This window comes from Fringilla coelebs (assembly GCF_963513975.1).
Source record: "Fringilla coelebs genome assembly, contig: SCAFFOLD_38, whole genome shotgun sequence".
NCBI classification, from domain to species: domain Eukaryota; kingdom Metazoa; phylum Chordata; class Aves; order Passeriformes; family Fringillidae; genus Fringilla; species Fringilla coelebs.
Window position 1 is genome coordinate 1,690,625 of NW_028167583.1, and position 21,514 is coordinate 1,712,138.

The window sequence follows — 21,514 nt, forward strand, 5'->3', positions numbered from 1 at the left end:
GGCCTCCCACAGCCCCTCACAGCCCCTCACGGCCCCTCACAGCCTCCCACAGCTCCTCATGGCCCCTCACAGCCCCCGGCCTGGGGCTCCTCCCACAGGACGAGTGCTGGGGCCCTGCTTGTTCTCTTTTCATTTCAGTCCCTTCCCAGCCACGAGTGAAGAAAGGCTGAAATGGAGCCTTTCCCCGGCATTTCCCTCGGGGTTCATTGCGGGCTGAAGCTCTGTGCTGGCGCTGGCCCGAGCGCCACCATCCCTGCAGCCGCCAGGCCTTTGCTGTCCCCCCGTGTCCGTTCCCTGTGCCCGAGTCCCGCCTGGCTCTGGCAGCAGCAGCAGCCGCAGCGCAGGGGGCGCCGGCCCGGCCCAGCCGGGGCTCCCGGCCAGGAGCAGCAGCAGCCCCGGCCCCTTGCCGCCTGCTCCTGCCTCGGCTCCCAAGGGCTTTTTCCAGCTGAATTCGGGACTGGAGCAACAAACACCCACACACAGCCCTGACTCCTCAGGGCCCGCCTGTGCTGCCCTGAGCCTGGGCTCAGAGGAAGAAAGGATCGGGTTCCAGCGCTCTTTTCAGCTCTGTTTGACTCACCCTGAGCTGACAGCAGGAGGCTGCCTTGGGAATTGGAGATCACAGCTGCTCTTGGCCCTCTTCTGATTGCCACCTGAATTTGATCAGTACAACTTCACTTGGCTCTTTCAATCACTGCTATCCACTGTGCTTTTGTGATGGTGAACTCAGGGGCTGTGTCACAGGCATCATGATTAGTACAGATTATAATGCTCACAAGTCATTGAGCACTAAGTCAACGGGAATGAAAGCCTCACAGACCAAATTGCAGCACTCAAACACAGCCCTACTGCTGGTGCTGTTGAAATAAAATCAACTTACAGAGACCATCACAGAAATTGCCGCTGGAGTGGCAAATCAAATGAAAAATATCCACCAGGAGAAAGAAAAAACATAACTTGACTGGCTTCATTGCTTCCTCAGAGCAGCAGAAAGTGGAGATGCCCAGAGGTATTTCCAGCTGCTGCTGATCCCAATTGGAGCCCAGCCCTCTGCAGAGTCCAAGCGGGAACCTGAGCCCAGGCCAGGGAGCTCCCAGAGTGTCCTGGAGATTCTTTCTCTGCATTCAGTCAGGCTTGCATTCCCCAGCAAGTCCCCAACAAAACCTCCTGTTTTCTTGGGTTAGAACAGGCACCATGAAAAACTCAGCAATGGCACAACTCCCCAGCCCACGAGGAAAAGAAAGGACAAGTTGTCAAGTAATCCAAGCATTTGTCTTGCTTTGCTGCAGAAGTCATGCTGCACTCGCAGTGTGGAAAGCCAAGAGAAGGTGCAGCTGGGGGCACATCTTGTGACAGAAGCTGCAGCTCGTTCTCCAGGAAAGGTTTTTGAAAAGGGCAGACAGGACTGTGGAGAAGATTCCTGGAAAAGTGAAACAGCTTTGCAGAAGTGAAAAGAAAATGGAAAGGAACAATCAGAGATGGTGTTTCCTCTATTTATTTCCATGCTCCTCTTTTCCATGTTGCACTACTTCTCCATGCCATGAATTCCAAATGCATCTCACCTCTCAGATGGATGACTTAGCGAGTTTTGGTCACTCCAAAATACCACACACAGTTTTCCTTGCCCTGGTGTTGTTGGAAAGCAATGCCGGAGCCATAAGTGCAGTGCTTGGGTCAGGCACGAATCCTGCAGGCAGGGAATGTGCCCCGACAGTGTCTGAGCCTCAGCATGGACAATGCACAGCAGCAAGCGAGGGATTTCTCTGCCCCTGAGCAGGAGTCAGGACTCTGGATCTGGGCTCAACAGGGCGAAGTTCCCATGTTTGGACAGACTCAGGGGCTGTCCCGAGGCCAGCGAATGGGAGAGTTCCGGGCTCGCAGAGGCCCCAGCAGAGGAGGGGATCTTGTCCCTTCTCAAGGCCCTTTAAGGATCTTCAGGCCCTTTGAAGTGGAGGTTTTCTCTTTTTAGGGTTTTTTGGGGGGGGGAATCCTACCACTCCAAGGGTGTTTTTCCCCCGCCATTTAAGGGTGTTTGTGGGTCCGCAGCCACACAAGCCCCTTTCAAGTGGGGATCATGACAGCTTTAAGTGACTTTTCTATGGGCCCCCCCCACTCCAAGCCCATGTAGGGGATGTTTTGCCTCTCAGGGTGGATTTTTGGGGTTCTCCTACCAGCACTGTTTTATGGCCAGGTCCCACTATAAGTCCCCTTAAAAGGTCAACACCACTCCCGCTGATTCCGACAGCGGAGCCAGGGCAGGGCTGTCTGTGCAGGCCCACAGGTGCCACGGGCTCTGCAGGAGCTGGCAGAGGCTGCCCAGCAGGAAGGCCATGGGGCACAGAACCCCAAGGCTGCTGTGGGCACCACGGCACAGGGGCCCTTCCCAGCCACAATGCTCCTGGCCTGGGCTGGGCCTGCACAGGGGCTGTGCCACCATGGCTGGGCCAGCACAGGGCCACAAAGGGGCCACGCAGCCACTGCCGGGGCTGACAGCAAGGCCAGACACAGACAGGGAATTACTGAGCATGGCCTGCGCTGGGCAGGGCTGAGTGTGCCAAAGGCAGAGCTCAGCTGCCCCTGGGGGCTGCAGGAACTGTCAAGAGCCCAAAGAGCCCCCATGGCTGTGCTGGAGACCAAGGCTGCAGGAGAGAAATGCAGGGCTGCTGTGGAATGGGAGGGGATGGAATTCCAGCAGAGACATCAGCTTGCAAGGTGCTCTGCTCTCCCTCAGCTCCTCTCCGAGAGATGCCATTGCCAGCTCAGCACCTCAGGCTACTGAGGCTCTACAAGGAGAGCTGCCTGTTCATGGGCACATAAGTGATGTCTGCCTGGAATGGGGCACAGGTTTTAATACCTATTTGTTTCATCATCTATAAGCAAATCTTTATTATTTGTGTCACCTGAGTACTTTGAAGAAATGGCCAAGTTTTCCCACCAGGAACAGGAGTTTTCTGGATCTAATGTTTTCTTCTACTGATGGCAGGAGAAGAAATACTGATCATCCCCTCTACCTTTGCCACCAACATTCAGTCTAATATTTCATTCCCTTCTTCCTTCAGGTGCTTCCAGCTCTCCTGGTTAAATGGCCGTGTCCAAGGACATCTCTTCATTTAGAGCAGCTGCATCTCTGTCATTCCTGTTGCCCCCAGATTTCCTCCTGCAGCAGTTGACTGGTCATTCCAATGCATCTCCCTTCAATTTCTTCATCCTTTGAGCTTTCAGAAGTTTAAATATCTCCTTACTCAGCATCCTGGGTGTATTTTTATCTTTTATATCACATGTTCATATGATTTTGTCTAATATCCTTCCTGTATGGTCATCCCATGTGGATGGTGGACATGCCAGATGCTGCTGCGATGTCAAAGGAGCTGACGGAAAGGTCTGGATGTCTATTAAATTTTATCATTTTCACATTTTTTTATGTTGGCCAAGAAGAAAAACCTTTTTGTGCATCTGAGTCTTAAAAGTTTGTCAAAGGACACAAACCTGATGAGTTGTGGTTCTCACTCCAGTGGCTGAATTTGCACCTCTCTCCATAGCCAGAGCAGAGCTCCCTTGTCCCAGAAAGTCCCTGGCAGCAGAGTGATGAAGGAAACTGTCAAGGACTTTTTGCAGATAGAGGAGTGTTTGCAGAACAATGGCCATGATCAGCTGATGCCCAAATCAGCCTGCTTGGGATAATGGACAATGGACATGTTTACAAACAGTAATGGACATATTCAGAAAATGGGGTTGGGATATCCTTGAAAAAGATACAAGAAGAGTCATCTGGACTCAGCAAGTTTGTTAGTGAGCTTGGGAAAGTAAGAAAGAAGACAGTTCATGGGTGGGACAGAAAACTACAGCCAGACGCATGAAAAATTAGTTGATCCAATCAGCATCCTATTTTTGACATGTGAACAGTTCAGTCTAATCTATCATGTCTTAGCTAGAGACGTGTGGACACATGAGAATCATTATCATTATAGTCTTTTTATGGATAATAAATTTGGCTTCACTGGATCATATTGGTTATGGTGTGATGTCCCTGAACCTCCGCATCCCGCAATTTTTCCCCCACAGGAAACAGGACAGGCTGTGGGGATCAGGGTCAGGGCAGAGCCAGGGAGAAGAATGACTTTTGCATTTGATGGAGCTGTGCCTTCCCTTGGCTTTGTTGGCTGACAATAAATGAACATCCCTCTGTGTCTCGGGCAGCTCCTTTTGCAAGAAAAACAGGTGGGAATTGGAGCCAAGGAGCTGAAAGCTGCAGGTGCAGCCTGGGCTGGAGGGAGCTCAGATTTGCACAAAGGCTGCTCTGAGTGCCAGGCCTTGGATGGGGGAAATGGTGGGGAGAGAGTAGAGACAGAGTCTGACTGATTGTCAGCCATGGAGGGTCTTGATTTTCATATCCATTCAAAACGGCATGAGGAGGTACTTGGATTCAGTGTCAATTGGAGACTGCAAATATCCATGTATTAACAGGAAGAAATACCTAAGCAGGGCCTAAAAATCTTTTCTCACTGTCATTTTAAATATTATAAATTCAGTTTAAATACACTGCAATCCTCTGGGCCGTAAAGTTCAGCAGCAGCCTCCAAGCTGCTGAGGATGTCAGCAGCCCCCACTGAGGCCATCCCTGCCCAGAGCCCGTGGGGGAATGGGCAGACAAGGAGAGCATCCCTGGGGCTGGGGCAGCACAACTCAGAGGCACCAGTGGCTCCAGCTGGGAAGTGGAGTGTGGAATGTGGCTGGGAAAGCCCTGCCTGGGCTGTGCCAAGCATGACAGAAAAGCACTGACCCCCATCCCCCAAACAACTCTCTCAAAGAGAGATTTAAAAGGAATTACAATTGCTTATGTCCTCTGAGTAGGATGCACTGGAGAAATACTGACAAGAGATTCCCAGGGGCTCAAAACAACGAAAAAGCCTTTAATAGCAATTTCAACAAATTAGAGAAACTTGGCAAAAGGTTTAATACAACATTCACTAACCAAAAAATACTTCTCAAAGCATTAAGTTTGCCCATTCAACTTCGCAAACTCTAAGCCTGTTCAATTTTAAAGTTAATCAAAATTTGAAACGGGAGAGAATTAGAAGAAGAAGACACAGAAAGAGAGAAAGACCAAAAAGATACAGAGAAGCACACACACAGCTACCAACTCCAGATTTCAGTGGTGTTCAGATGGAAGTTCCAAGAAGAGGTAGGGTCAAAATATGTGCTTGCCTCATGGTCAGCCTCTTAATACCCCTTGGTCTTCCTGGGCCCTTCCCCCAGGTAGGACTTGGGCTCATTTGGTCCCTCAGGAGCTGGGCTGGGGGCTCCAGAGGTGGCTGTGGACCATTGCCTGTGCTATGCCAGGGACTGACAGACACTGCTGGGCTGGGATGGAGGCTCTGGGGGAATTTGGGTTCCAGGGCAGGGCAAGGCAGCACCTGCCCCTTCCTCCCCCACACATAAAATGTTTAGAGCCAGCAATCTCCTCCAGTCTGACACAATAGGGAATGTTGGATGCCCAAATTTCATGGTCATCTGGAGAAGGACAGTTCTGTTCCATAGGAAGGAAAGCCCCAGTTCATGGTTCATTTCTGGTTTGATTGCCTGGATTTTGTTTGTTTTTGCTGTTGCTTTGTTTCCCTGGTGTGCCTGAAGTATCCAGTCAGGAGCAGAGTGACTCTTGCCAAGGAACTTTGTGTTGCTGTCCCTTAATATCAAATCTGGTTTTTGCTGATCCCTTGCCAGGGATTTTTAAGCTCTCAAAGCTTTGTTCGTAACAGGGTGAAGGAGCCCTGGCCCAGGCTCTGGCCCTGGGGGACATGAGGACGCTGCTCGAGGGTTCCTCCCGCCCTGTTCCACCGCCCAGTGCCCCAGCCCCCCGTCCCCATGTCAGGCTCTGGGGTCGTTCTCGTGGAACATCCTCTGGGGGAGGCTGCAGCACCGGGGGCAGGGGAACCCGGGGGGACAGGGGACCGCGCTGTGCACGAGCAGGGTTGGACTGCTCTGGGGGGAACTGTGAGGGGGGACAGGGCAGAGTGACCTCCCCAGTGACCTCACACAGCCCTTGTGATGTCACACTGCCCCTGTGATTTCATATAGTCACCCTGTGAGGTCTTACAGCCTCCTGTGATGTCACAGCCCTTGTTATGATGTCACAATTAATGTTGTGATGTAACACAGCCATTATATGATGTCACAACCTGGTCTGTGATGTCACAGCCCCTCTGTGATGTCACAGAGATAGCCTGTGATGACAGCATCCATTCTATGATGTCCTGCCTATGATGTCACAAAGCCTACTCTGTGATATCACAGGAGACTCCATGATCACACACAGCTGCTCTGTGATGTCACAAAGCTCCTTCGTGATATCACAGGATCTGTGCTGGGATATAACTCTGTGATGTCCTACAGCTGCTCTGTGAGGTCACAGAAGATGCTGGGATGCCACAAAGTCACCCTGTGACATCACAGTCTGTTCTGTGATTTCATAGCCTGCTCTATGAAGTTACACAGCCACCCAGTGGTGTCACAACCTACTCTCTGATGTCACAGAGCCACCCTCTATGATGGCAGAGTCTGCTCTACGGCTCTACTCTATTTTGTCACTGTCAGCTGTGTGATGTCACAACCCCCTCAGTGATGTCACAAAGCTCGCTCTGTGTTGTCATACTCCCACTCTGAAATGGCACAGCACACACATTCATCTCACAGCCTACTCTATGATGTAATGCAGCCATGCCATGATGTCACAGCCTGCACTGTGATGTCACAGAATCCCATCTATGATTGTGTAGCTGCTCCATGACTTGTCACAAAAAACTCTGTGATGTCATAGCCCAATCTGGGACCTCACACAACCCACTCTGTTCTGCCCTTGGCCTCCTGGGGGCCACCTCTCATCTGCTTTCAAATCACTGGGGGCCTCTGCTTTTCTTCTCATGGAAAAAATCATGTTTCAAGTCCAGGCATTCATGGCCAAAATTGAGAATCCGCCTCTGAAATTCCTTATATTTAAGGATAGCTCCCAGACAAAAGCTGCCAGGACTGTCCAGGTTCCCTTGGCTTCCGGAGGGCCAGCTCTCATCTGCCTTTGAAACTCTGGGAATCCGTACTTTCCATCCTATGCAAAAGAACTGTCCTTCCTGTCCAGATGCCCAGAGACAAAAGTGGGGTTTGGCCTGCCAAATCCTGTCTGTCCAAGGATTCCTCCCTGACAACAGGTCTGGCTGCCTTGACCTCCTTGGGGCTGCCTCTAATCAGCCTTTGAAACACTGGGGCTCTGCCCTTTCTTTCCTATGGAGAACTGTCATTCCAGTCCAGGAACCCACAGCTGAAATGGAATTCCACCCCCAAAACTCTCCATATATCCAAAGGTTGCTTTCAGACAAAAGCTGCAAGGACAGACAGGTCTGGCTTGCCTTGGCCTCTGGTGACTGCCTCTCATCTGCCTTTAAACCCTGGGGTTCATTGGTTTCCTTCCTGTAGAAAAGAACTGTCCCTCCTGTCCAGGTGCTCTTGGCCTCAAGCACTTGACCACTCTATAGGAACATGGGAGCTCTGTGCTCAGTGGGGTGGAGACTGAGGACAGCAGAGGAGAGCCCTAGGAGGGATTGAAGGGTGGTTTCAGAGATGGTGGATCCTTTTGACATAGCAGAGAACAGCCAGAGAAAGAAAAATTAATGTCAAAGGCAGCTGGGGAAGCCCAGACTGGATACCAGGAGAAAGGAATTTCCCACCCCAGGCTGGGCTGTGGTGCAGCACGTTCCCCAGGAGCCTGGAGCAGCCCAAGGCTTTGTGTGGGCAGGTAGAGGCAGGCAGGAGGCAGAGCTGTCAGCAAAGGAAGGGGCCAGCCAGGTGAGGCAGCCAGGGGATGCCGGCAGCCTGCAGGGACAGAGGCGCAGGGCAGGGACACCATAGGACAGCCTGGGCTGCACAGGGCACAGGGATGGGCAGCAGCTGCAAGGCCCTGACAGAGCAAACTCCTGCAGCACTTTGGCCATGGCTGCTGGCCCTGAGGCCACGAGGGGACAGGTGATCCTTGCAGGCCTGGGGCCTCATTGCCTCCTTGTCCCTGCTCAGCAGCCTGGCAGGGGCCACTCCATGGTCCTGCCCTTGGCATTGCCCATCCCCACATCCCAGTGCCCATCCCAGGAAGAGCCCTGAGTAATGAGGGAGGGACAGGATCTGCCTGGCCAGGGGCTGGGGCTCAGGCCTTGGCCCTTTGCATTCCTGAAACACATCCAGGTTTGCTCAGCACCAGAGACACCTTTCCCTGGCTTGTTCCCACCTGTCATCACTTCCTCCAGTGTTCTGCTCTAGCTGGAACCTGGGGTTATATTGTCAGTCGTGTCCCTCAGAAGGATCTATTTTATGTATGAGAAACTTCAGTGTTTCAACCACACTTCGAATTCTTGAGAAGTTCTTTGAGCACAATCTGAGGGACTGGGTCTGATGCAAAGAGCACCAAAGCCCCAGAGGATCATTCAAGTCCTTGTGCTGTGTCTGTGCTGCTGAGCTGGGCCGGGCTCCTGGCCCAGAGGCAGCTCCTGGCAAGGGCAGCACTGCAGAGAGACAGCTCTGGCCAGGAGCAGCTCCTGTGCACAGCCCAGCAGGGCTGGGGCACTGCCAGGGCACCTCAGGGACACCAGCAGGGCACAGACAGAGCTCACAGGGGCTCAGCACTGCCAGGGGCTGTGGCATGTCTCAGAGGGGGCTGTGTCACAGCAGCACCTCTGTGGCTGTGTCATGGAGGCATAGAGTAGCTGTGATGTCAGCAAAGGGCTGTGTGACAGCACAGAGTGGGCTGTGTGAGGTCACTGGTTTGGTTATGAGTTCACAGAGTTTGTTGTGCGAGGATACTAAGCAGCTGCAGCATCACAAAGGAGATTCTGTGACATCACAGAACAGGCTGTTAGGTCAAACTATGTGCTGGGATATAAAGGAGTGGCAGTATGACGTCACAGAGAGGGTTTTTGCGACATAACGGAGGGGGTTGTGACATCACACAGCTGCCTCTGACATCACTGAGGGGGGTGTGAGGCCAGAGAGCAGGTCCTGCCACCATAGAGGTTGGCCCTGTGAAATTAGAGGGTGGGTTGTGACATCAGTGGGTGCTGTGTAACATCATAGAGCAGGCTGTGACATCACAGAACAGAATGTGATATCACATGGTGACTTTGTGAAATCACAGAGTCTTCTGTGACATCACATTGCAGCTGCATGACTGACATTCCAGGGTGAAATCCCAGAGTGTGCTCTGTGACATCACAAGGGTGCTGTGTGAGGTCTCGCAGTGGGCTGTGACATCACATGAGGCTCTGTAACATCACAGGGGCAATGTGATATCACAGGGGGCTGTGTGAGGTCACAGAGATGGCTGTGTGACATCATTGGGGTAGTGTGACATCACAGGGTCAGTGTGACATCACAGGGTCAGTGTGACATCACAGTGTCTGTGTGACATCACAGGGGCTGTGTGAGGTCACTGGGGAGGTCACTCTGCCCTGTCCCCCCTCACAGTTCCCCCCAGAGCAGTCCAACCCTGCTCGTGCACAGCGGGGTCCCCTGTCCCCCCGGGTCCCCCCACCCCCGGCGCCCAGCCTCCCCCAGATGATGTTCCACAAGATCGACCCCAGAGCCTGGCATGGGGATGGGGGGACGGGGACCTGGGGGTGGGAGAGGGGGACAGGGACTCCCTGGCAGTGTCCCTGTGTCCCCCAGGGCCAGAGCCTGGGCCAAGGCTCCTTCACCCTGTTACGAACGAGGGCTTGAGAGCGCTGAAAAAATCCCCAGCAAGGGAGCAGCAAAACCCAGATTTAATATTAAGGGACAGCAGCACAAAGTTCCTTGGCAAGAGCCACTCTTCTCCTGACTGGACACTTCAGGCACACCAAAGAAAAAAAGCAACAACAAAACCAAACAGAATCCAGGCAATCAAACCAGAGAAGAACCAAGAACTCTTTCTCTGCATGTGTGTGACACAAGGATAGTTAAGGCAAGGATAAAAGGAATATGGCCTAAAAGCTTAACACAGCTCAAACTTTTTTGGACTTAACTTGTACCTTAACCTTAAATGATACCTTCACTTCACAATTTAGTAAAAGAACAGCACTTATCACTATTTAACCTAACTTAAAACCTGTGACTTCACAATTTAACAGAGGAATAACTCTTTACAATATTTACTTAGCTAAAAACTTTATATAAACTTAACAAGTTAGAAATAGAACAAGTCTTAGAGACATTTCACTTAGCTTAGACCTCATAACCTAACCTTACTTACAGGCCTGACTGACTCAGCTATCCAAGGCACTCAGACCCTCAGAGAGCAGCATTTCTGCCACATTTCCCCAGCACAGGCACTCCTGTGTGCACACACACAAAGAGTCAGTGCAAGGCACCTGGGAGAAATTCCCCTGAGGGCAGGGAATGCTCACTGCTGATGCTTTGGCATCTCCCCAGCAGGTGAAGGGTTGAGCCTGGAGGAGTGGGGGGATCTGCCCAGGCTCTGTGGTTGTTTGGGATCCCCGAGTGCAGCAAACCGGAGAGTTCCCAGCTGGGAGAGGCCCCACTCAGAGGGAGTCGCTGGCCCAGGAGAGCTCCAAGGGCTCCTTTTGGAGCGCTGTTTGCAGGGCCCCACGAGAGGGGCTTCAGTCCCAGCAATGGCTCATCCTGGACACACTTGGTATCAGCAGCTTTCTTTGGCAGTGTGAGAACAGGGATGTTGTGCCACGGAGGGAACAGAAACAGCTCCCAGGGCTGCTCCTAAAGGAAGCAGGAGCTGTTTGGGCAGCAGCAGTGCCTGGAGCAGACAGTGTTTGTGATGAGCTGCAGAGGAGCTGAGCCCAGGGGCTGTTGGCCAAGGCCGAGGCCCAAGGAGCATTTCTCAGCTGGCAGGGCGGCCTGAGAAGGGGAGGGGGGAATGCAGCAGCACAGGGCCATGGAACCAAGGGAGCCTTTTGACACTGTGGGGGGGCCCTGTGACACCAAGGGACCATTGTGACACTGTGGGGCCCTGTGAGACCAAGGGACCCTTGAAACACTGTGGGGTCCTGTGAGACCAAGGGACCATTGTGACACTGTGGGGCCTCATGGAATCATGGAGAGCACTGTGACATTGCTGGGCCTCATGGAACCAAGGGGACTGTGCTGATGCTCTGTGGCTCCATGGAATATAGGGATCATTGTGACACTAAGAGGTCCCATCAAACCAAGGGTCCATTGTGACACCGTGGGGCCTCATGAAACTGTGGAGACCATTGTGACACTTTGGGGTGTCATGGGACCAAGGGGCCATTCTGGACACTGCAAGACTCCATGGAGCTGAAGGTCCATTTTGACATTGCAAAGCCTCATGGAACAATGGAGAGACCATTAGGACACTTCACAGGCTCATGGAACCAAGGGGCCATTGTGACACTGAGGGGCACCATGGAATCACAGAGACCATTGTGACATGGAGGGGAATCATGGAATCATTGAGACCATTGTGACACTATGAGGGCCCATGGAATAAGCAAAGCAGTGTGACACTGTGAGGCCTCATGGAACCAGTGAGACCATTGTGACCCTGGGGGTCCCCACAGAACCAAGAGGACCATTGTGATATTGTGGGGTCTGGTAAAACCAAGAGGCCTTTGTGACACTGCAGGGCTGCACGGAACCAAAGGTCCATTGTGACACTGCAGAGTCTCATGTCATCAGTGGTCCATCGTGACACTGGAGAGTCTCATGTCATCAGTGGTCCATCGTGACACTGGGGAATCAAAGGAGACCATTATGACAGTTCAGGGCATCTTGGAACCAAGGGGCCATGGTGACATTTTAGAACCCCATTGAGCCAAGGGTTCATTGTGACACTGCAGGGCTGCATGGAACCAAAGCTCCAGGATGACACAGAGAGGCCACCTGTCATCAATGGTCCATTGTGACACTGTGGAGCCAAAGGAGACCATTGTGACACAGCAAACTCCAAGGGTCCAAAGGTCCATTTTGACAATACAGGGCTCATGGAACAGAGGAGTCACCTGACATTGTGTGGTCTGGGGAACCATGGAGACCATTGTGATACTGCAAGGCCTCATGGAATCCTTGGGACCATTGTGACACTGCAGGGCCTTCTGGAACCTAGTGGCCATAGCAACACTGTGGAACCCAATCAAACCAAGGGTCCATTGTGACACTGCTGGACCCCGTGGAAACAAGGCACCCATGTGACACTGTGGGGCACCATACAACCAAGGGAACATGGAACAGGTCTGGCTGGTTTGGACTCCTGGGGCCACCTGACTGGTCTGGCTGACCTTGGCATGTTGAGGGTCTCTTCTCATCTGCTGCTGGAACACTGGGGCTCTGTGCTTTCCTTCCCATGGAAAAGAATTATCCTTCTCCAGGCACCCATTGCCAGAATTGGGGTTTCACTCCAAATTTCCTTATATCCAGGGATTGTTCCCATAGGAATATTGCCAGGACAAGTCTGGCTGGCAATAGTTTCAAGGGGGTCAGGTCTCATCCATGCCAAAACACTGGGGAAGGCTCCATGCTTTCTTATGGGAAAGAATTGTTCTTCTTGTCCAGGTGCCCATGGCCAAAATTGGGATTTCACCTCTAACACTGCCTGTTGTGACAGGCTGAAGGAGATTGTTGGCTCTAAACATTTTGTGTGTGGGGAAGGAAGGGGCAGGTCCAGCCTTGCCCTGCCCTGGAACCCCAATCTCCCCAGAGCCTCTATCCCAGCCCAGCAATGTCTGCCAGTCCCTGGCACAGCACAGGCAATGCTCCAGAGCCACCTCTGGAGCCCCCAGCCCAGCTCCTGAGGGACCAAATGACCCCAAGTCCCACCTGGGGGAAGGGCCCAGGAAAACCAAGGGCTTTTTAAGGCTTACCATGATACAAGTACACATCTTGACCCTGCATCCTCTTGGAATTTCCATCTGAACATTACAGGAATCCAGGAGTTGGTAGCTGTGCGTGTGTGCTTCTCTGTATCTTTTTTGTCATTCTCTCTTTCTAATTCCCTCTTCTTGCAAATTTTGAGTAAGTTGAAATTTAACTTAGGCTTAGATTTTGTGAAGTTGAATGGGCGAAGTCAGTGCTTTGAGAGATGTTTTTGGTTGATTGAATGTTGTATTAAACATTTTGCCAAAGTTTCTCTGATTTTCTAAAGTTGCCAAAAAAGGCTGTTTTGTTTGAGCTCCTTACAATCTCTTGTTGGGATTTCTCCAGTGCATTCAAGTCAGAGTACACAAACAATTGTAATTCCTTTTAAATGTCTCATTGAGGGAGCTTTTTGGGGAATGGGAGTCAGGGCTTGTCCGTCCTGCTTGGCCCATCCCAGGCAGGGCTTTCCCAGCCTCATTCCACACTCCATTTCCCAGCTGGAGCCACTGGTTCCTCTCAGTTGTGCTGCTTGCCCAGCCCCAGGGACGCTCTCCTTGTCTGCCCATTCCCGTACGGGCTCTGGGCAGGGATGGCCTCAGTGGGGGCTGCTGACATGCTCAGCAACTTGGAGGCTGCTGCTGAATTTTACTGCTCCGGAAGCTTGAAGTGTATTAGGTTTTTCTTCCCGTTAATACATGGATATGTGCAATCTCCAATTGACACTGGATCCAAGTACCTCCTCATGCTGTTTGAATGGATATGAAAATCAAGACCCTTCATGGCTGACAATCAGTCAGACTCTGTCCCTACCCCCAGCCCACCATTTCCCCCATCCAAGCCCTGGCACTTAGAGCAGCCTTTTGCAAATCTGAGCTGCCTCCAGCCCAGGCTGCACCTGCAGCTTTCAGCTCCTTGGCTCCAACTCCCACCTGCTTTCCATGCAGACGGAGCTGCTCGAGACACAGAGGGATGTTCATTTATTGTCAGCCAACAAAGCCAAGGGAAGGCACAGCTCCATCGAATGCAAAAGTCATTCTTCTCCCTGCCTCTGCCCTGCTTCTGATCCCCACAGCCTGTCCTGTTTCCTTCATCCCTCCTTTGCCAGGGAATTTCTGGGACAAGGGAGCTCTGCTCTGGCTATGAAGGGAGGTGCAAGTGCAGCCACTGGAGTGGGAACCACAACTCATCAGGTTTGTGTCTTTTAGGCATCAGGAACAGGGGACACTCAGAGGCACAGAAAGTTTCTCTTCATGGCCAACAGACCACAGTTGAACAGGACACAATTTAAGAACAATCTCGCTCTTCCCTGAGCTATGTGCAACGCCCCAGCAGCATCTGATGAGTCCACCATCCACAAGTGATGTCTGAATTTAATTAGTTTTATACAAAAGTGGTTCTGTGATAGATATAAACACAATTAAGTTCTTTTATCAGGATGCTCGTCCTGGAGTGGGGGCAAAACACCTCAAACAATTCCTGATTTACAAAGCTGTCAGTGGTGGATGGAGAAGGGAGGTCAGGCTGCTCTTGGTGTTGAGGAAATGCTGAAACCAGCCTGACTCATTTCATCTCCTCCTGTCCTGTCTGGTCTCCCCTCTTTCCCCTCCCACCCATTTGCTTTTGTCTCCCACCAGGCCCCCAGTGAAGAGCCTGGCTCTGTGTCCTCCATCACCTCCTCACTGGCACTGCCAGGTTGGGATGAGGAGCCCCTCAGCCTTTCCTGATCTGGGCTGGACAAGCCCAGTTCCCTCAGCATCTGCTCACAGCCCAAGGGCTCCAGCCCCACCTTGGAGGCCCTTCCCAGGCCCTCCTCCAGCTGCCAGACATCTTTCCTGCCCTGGGCCACCCAAACCAGGCCACAGTGCCATGGATAATCCATGTCCTTGGTGTCCTGGTCACACAGCCCTGGCCCCTTGTCCCCATGTCAGTCTCTGGCGTGGATCCTGTGGAACATCCTTTGGTGGAGGCTGTGGCTCCAGGTGGGCCGGGAGGATCCCAGGGGACAGGGACCCTGCTGGGCATGAACAGCATTGGACTTGTTGGGGGAAACTGTGAGGGGCAGCTGGGGCAGAGTGACCAATCCAGTGACCTCACACAGCCCTGCTGGGATGTCACACAGCCCCTCTGGGATGTCACAGCCTGCTCTGTGATGTCACAGCCCATCTTCTAATGTCCCACAGCTGGTCTCTGATGTCACAGCCAACTCTGTGATGTCATAGTCTGCTCTGCGATGCCAGACATCTGCTCTGTGATGTCACAGCTGGCTCTGTGATGTCACAGATGCAGCCTGTGATGTCATAGCTTCTTGATGACCTCACATAACTCACTCTTTGATGTTACAACCCTCTCTGTGACCTCTTATTACCAGATGATAAATTGTCTCCACCAGCTGAGCTCACACTTGGGGCTTGTTCTCCAAAACCCCAGGACTATGGAAAGCACACAATGCCTATTGTGTGAGAAGGGGAACTGGAAGTTCACCAGCCTCAGTGTCCTGCCAGCTCAGCCAGGCCCACTGGAACATTGAGGTCCATGACCACCAGGGACCACCAGAGAGACCCCCAGGACAGAAGAACACATGGGTAAAGGGGAGGGGAAATATGTTAATGAATTTGGGGAAATGATTATCATATGAATGTTTAGCCCAGGACAATCAATGAATATGTGTGCAAAATACAGAATAGAAACAGAAACTTTCCTGTTCTCAGCCTGCACGGCTTTGGGAGGAGCTATCCCCCATGCATCCAGCTGAATAAAGAATGCTGGTTCTTAATGCTGCATTGGTGTTAATGAGTTTTCTCTTTTACCGATTTTTTGGTAACACTTCCACTCCCAAGGAAAGCTCTGTCTCCTGCTGTTCACAAACAGAGAAGGGCTGGTGGCAGATGTGGGGGTCAGAGGTGCCGGGGATACAGTGACCATGAAATAATCAAGTTTTCAATGTTGTGTGAAAGAAGGAGGGGCAGCAACAAAACTTCTGCACAGGAATTAGGAAGGGCAGACTTTGGCCTGTTTCGGATGCAGGTTTGGGGAGTACCAAATCAGGTACTGATTTTTTTAAGCCCTTAAAAACAAAGGGGTCCAGGAAGGATGGACACATTTCAAGACAGTAATCTTAGAAGGGGAAGGAGCAGACAGTCCCAGTGTGGCAAAGGATGAGCTAGTGAGGTAAATGACTGTCCTGGCTGCCCATGGAGCTTTTGTTGGAAATCAGGGAAAAAAAGAGGGTGCATCACCTTTGAACAGAAGGTCAGGAAACTTAAGAAGTGTTTAACGATGTTGTTAGGTCATACAGAAAGAAAATTTGAGAGGTGAAAGCTCAATTATAGCTTAACCTGGCCACTTCTGTGAAAAATAATAAAAAATTATTCTATAAAAGAATTAATAGCAAAATATGGAATAAGGAGAACTTCTACTATTTATTGGATGCAGGGGAGAATAGAGAAACTAAAGAGAAGGAAAAGGCTGAGCTACTTAACACTTTATTTGTCTCAGTTTTCAATATTAGGAGAGGTTGTCCTCAGGACAAGTGTTCTCCTGAGATGGTAGATGGGCACAGGAAGCAGAACAGCCCCTGTAATCCAGGAGGAAGCAGCTAGTAACCTGCTGAGCCACTCAGATGCTCACAGGTGTATGGGATTCGATGGAATCCATCATAGGGGGATGGGGGAGGTGGTGGATGAGCTCCCCAAGCTGCTCTCCATCATTTACCATCAGTCCTGGCTCAGCAGGGAGGTTCCAGAGGACTAGAGGTGACAGTGTGAGCCCATCCCCAAGAAGGGCTGGAGGGAGGATCTGGGGAACTCCAGGCCTGTCAGCCTGACCTCAGTGCCCAGCAAGGAAATGGAACAGATCACCTTGAGTGCCATCCCAGGGCACCCACAGGATGGCCGAGGGATCAGAACCAGCCAGCGCAGATTTAGGAGGGGCAGGTCCTGCCTGACAATCCTGGTCTCCTTTTATGACCAGGTGACCCACCTGTGGATGTGGGAAAGGCTGTGGATGTTGTGTGCCTTTGACACAGTAAGCCACAGAATTCCCTGGAAAAGCTGCAGCCCATAGGTTAGACATGTTCACCCTTCCCGGGTAAAGAGCTGGCTGGAGGTTGGGCCCAGAGCGGTATGGGGATGGTGCTGCATCCATTGCGTGTCCAGTCTCCAGTGGTGTCTCCCAAGGGTCTGTGTTGGGCCCAGTGCTGTTTAAAATCTTCATTGACAATGTGGATGAGAAGACTGAGCCCACTATTAACAAGTTTGCAGATGACACCAAGCTGGGTGGATCTGATGGCGGGTAAGAGGGCTCTGCACAAGACTCTGGACCAGCTTAATCCAGGGGCCAAACCCAACAAGGTGAGGTTTAACAAGTGCAAGTGCCGGGTCTTGCACTTTTTGCCACAACAAGCCTTGCAGCACGACAGGCTGGGGACAGAGGGGCTGGATAGCAGGCAGGCAGAAAGGGACCTGCAGGGACTGATGGACAGCAGGCTGGACATGAGTCAGCAGTGTGCCCAGGTGGTCAAGAAGGCCAATGGCTCTTGGCCTGGATCACGAATGGTGTGGCCAGCAGGAGCAGGGCAGTGATTCTTCCCCAATTCTCGGGGACACTGGTTGGGCAGCACCTCGAGTGCTGTGTCCAGTTCTTGGCCCCCAATTTAGGAAGAACATGGCGGGGCTGGAGCATGTCCAGAGAAGGCCAACAAGGCTGGTGAGAGGTCTGTAACACAAGTCCTGCGAGGAGCAGCTGAGGGAGCTGGAGTTGTTTTTCCTGGAGAAGGGGAGGCTCAGGGGAGACCTCATCACTCTCTACAATTCCCTGACAGGAAGGAGCAGCCAGCTGGGGATCAGGCTCTTTTCCAAGAGAACAGTAACAGGACAAGAGCATAGAGGCTTAAGCTGCACCAGGGAAAGTTTAGCCTGGACGTTAGGAAATATTCTTCACACAAAGTGTGATCGGGCTTTGGAACGGGCTGCCCGGGAAGATGGGTGAGTCACCATCCCTGGAAATGTTTAAAGAAGACTGGATGTGGCACTCAGTGCCATGGCCTGGGTGACAAGGTGGTGTTGGATCGCAGGTTGGACTTGATGTTCTCCGAGGTGTTTTCCAGCCTGGTTGATTCTCTGATGATTGTGACACTGCAGGGCCCTGGGGAAGCAAGGGGCCATTGTGATAATTTAGGGCTTGGTGGCACTGGGAGGACCATGGTGACACTGTGTACGACATGGCAGCACAGAGCCAAGGGGGCATTGTGACACTGTGGGGCTGAATGGAAACGAGAAGTCAATGGTGACAGTCTGGGTCCTGGTGGAACCACAGAGGCCACTGTGACCCTGCAGGGCCTTGTGGAACCATGCAGAGCATTGTGACAGAGCAGGACCTGGTGTCATGATGGGGCTATTGTGACACAGCAGGGCCCCATGGAACCAAGGGGCCAGTGCTGCTCCTCAGGGACTCCTGCAATGAAGGAAACATGTTTGCCACCATGGTGGTCCTTGGGACCATGAGGCCATTGTGACGTTGTGGAACCAAGGAGAACATTGCTGCACTGCCAGACCTCATGGAACCAAGGATCCATTGTGACACTGCAGGGCCCAAAGATCCGGGACTTTGTGACACCAAGGGGTGCCATGGAACCAAAGGGACATTGTGACACTGGGAGGCCTCAAGGAATCATGGAGACCATTGGGACACTCTAGGGGTTCATGGTGACACCAAGTTGTCTGAGAGTATTGACCTGCTGAAGGGTAGGAGGGCTCTGCACAGGGCACCAGACAGGCTGTATCCTGGGACCAAATCCAACAAGGTCAGGTTTAACAAGTCCAAGTGCTGGGTCCTGCACTTTGGGCACAACAACCCCTGCAGCAGTACAGGCTGGGGACAGAGTGGTTGGACAGCAGCCAGGCAAAAAGGGACCTGCAGGGACTGATGGACAGCAGGCTGGACAGGAGGCAGCAGTGTGCCCAGGCGGCCAAGAAGGCCAAAGGCTCCTGGCCTGGATCAGGAATGGTGTGGCCAGTAGGAGCAGGGCAGTGATTCTTCCCCTGTGCTCAGCACTGGTTGGGCAGCACCTCGAGTGCTGTGTCCAGTTCTTGGCCCCCAATTTAGGAAGAACATGGAGGGGCTGGAGCGTGTCCAGAGAAGGGCACCAAGGCTGGTGAGAGGTCTGTAACACAAGTCCTGTGAGGAGAGGCAGAGAGCTGGGGTTGTTTTTCCTGGAGAAGAGAAGGCTCAGGGGAGACAAGGCACTGTCAGGACACAGATAGGACTTGATGATCTCCAAGGCCTTTTCCAACCTTGATGATTCTGTGATTCTCTGAAGCCACCCTTGGAGCAGTTGCACGATGAGCCCTGGGCCTCCTCTTGAGAAGTTCCAGCAGTCCAGGTCCCTCAGCTTCTGCCAGCCCAAAATCCCATCCTGTCAGTCCTGCAGAGTCTCTGCAGCTCCTCCTCATGGCCCAGAACAGGGAGCCCCAGAGGCAGACACAGCAGCCCAGATGTGTCCCCTGGCCTGTGGTGCCTGTGACAAGGGAGCAGCACGAAGCACTGCAGGAGCCTGCAGATAATTCCTGCAGCACTTGTAGGATGATCCTGCTGCCCAAAGGACGTTCCCATGCTGCCACGTCAGGAACTGCAATGGGGAGCGGAGCCAGAGAATGAAAGGGCAAATAGGGATGGGCTGTTTTCAGGGGAGGGAACAGGGCTGGGCAAGAAGAAGAACTTTGTAGCAGGAAGAGTAAAGTGAGCAAAGGTGAAGCAAAGGAAATGCTCAGGGCAGTTGTGGGGGTGGCTGCCAGGCAGGCCTGGCTCTGAGCAACAGCGTCTGCAGTGGGACAGGAAACTCCCAGCTGATGGAAACAAACTTTCTGGCTGACTGCAGAGGCCACAACAAAGCTGAGTGGTTTCTCTGGTGTCCCCCAGCCCTTCCAGGCCCCAGGGGCTGATGGCGTTTGTGCTCCCTCAGGTTCATGTCCCCACAGCAACAGCATGGGTATGCTCCTGCCTGCTCTGTGCAATACAAACGGGGCTGCTGGGCCAGTGCTGCCGTGTCTGTGCCTGCAAGGATAGGGCACCTGTGTGAGCTGGGGGAGAGGCCAGAGCTGCAGAGGGGGGATGTTGTTGGCAGCTCCAGGAGGATGCTCTGGGATGCTGCCCTGGGACGTCCAGCGCACTGGGGATGGATCAGCCAATGCTCATTTTGCTCTCTCCCCGGGCCCTTGCAGAGCACCAGCCATGCTGTTTGCCCCCAGCCTTCCCTGGGGATGCTCATGGGGGTTTTCTGTGCTCAGCATTGGCCTGGGCATGTTCTTGAGAAAGCCTGGGCAAGGAGCCTGGAGTGCTCAATGTTAATAAACTAAAACAAAGAAAGACACCCTCCATGACACCAACAAGAAGTATCAAAGATAATTTTATTACAAGTGATTGTCAGAAATTTGCATGCAGTTTAATGCTTCTGAAACCATCCACTCATCAGTCTCCACACTGCAGCCTTGAGCTCCTGGTTCCTCAGGCTGTAGATGAGGGGGTTCAGGGCTGGAGGCACCACTGAGTACAGAACTGAAAGGGCCAGATCCAGGGATGGGGAGGACATGGAGGGGGGCTTCAGGTAAGCAAATGCTGCAGTGCTGAGGAACAAGGAGATCACAGCCAGGTGAGGGAGGCAGGTGGAAAAGGCTTTGTGCCGTCCCTGCTCAGAGGGGATCCTCAGCACAGCCCTGAAGATCTGCACATAGGAGAAAACAATGAACACAAAACATCCAAATGATAAACTGGCACTAATAGCAAGAAGCCCAAGTTCCCTGAAGTGGGATTTGGAGCAGGAAAGCTTGAGGATGTGTGGGATTTCACAGAAGAACTGGCCCAGGGCATTGCCATGGCACAGGGGCAGGGAAAATGTATTGGCTGTGTGCATGAGAGCATTAAGAAAGGCACTGGCCCAGGCAGCTGCTGCCATGTGGGCACAAGCTCTGCTGCCCAGGAGGGTCCCATAGTGCAGGGGTTTGCAGATGGACACGTAGCGGTCGTAGCACATGATGGTCAGGAGGGAAAACTCTGCTCCAATGAAGAACATAAAGAAATAGATTTGTGCTGCACATCCTTTGTAGGAGATGTTCCTGGTGTCCCAGAGGGAATTGTGCATGGCTTTGGGGACAGTGGTGCAGATGCAACCCAGGTCAGTGAGGGCCAGGTTGAGCAGGAAGAAGTACATGGGCTTGTGCTGGAGGTGGCTGCAGGCTACGGTGCTGATGATGAGGCCGTTGCCCAGGAGGGCAGCCAGGGAGATGGCCAGCAAGAGGCAGAAGTGCAGGAGCTGCAGCTGCCGTGTGTCTGCCAGTGCCAGCAGGAGGAAGTGGCTGATGGAGCTGCTGTTGGACATTTGCTGGGGCTGTACATGGGTATCTGTTAAAAAAAAAATCATGGAATAATTGAGTTTGGAGAGTACTTTATTATCCCCAACACATCTTGAGGGCGCTTTTCCCCCAGTGCCTGCCCAGGGCTCTGCTGCCTGGAGCTGTCCCTGCCAGCAGCTGCTACCCTGTGCCCAGGGCTGGGCTCTGCCAGTGCTGCCAGAGCCCAGCCCAGCCCTGGGGGCTCAGCTCTGCCCTGCAGAACACTCCCTGCTCTGGCACTGCCCAGGGGCAGTTCTGGCTCTGCAGGCTCT

The 21,514-nt window shown here is 52.6% G+C and overlaps 1 protein-coding gene across 1 annotated transcript; it reads right to left on the reverse strand.

Moving 5' to 3' along the window:
• Positions 1-20,296: 20,296 nt before the first annotated feature.
• Positions 20,297-21,229, reverse strand: LOC311165769 (olfactory receptor 14J1-like; the record flags this gene model as incomplete). The annotated part of the gene is made up of 1 exon (XM_084227272.1): positions 20,297-21,229. One exon carries the CDS (start codon positions 21,227-21,229, stop codon positions 20,297-20,299), a length of 933 nt encoding a protein of 310 aa, XP_084083398.1.
• Positions 21,230-21,514: the final 285 nt, after the last annotated feature.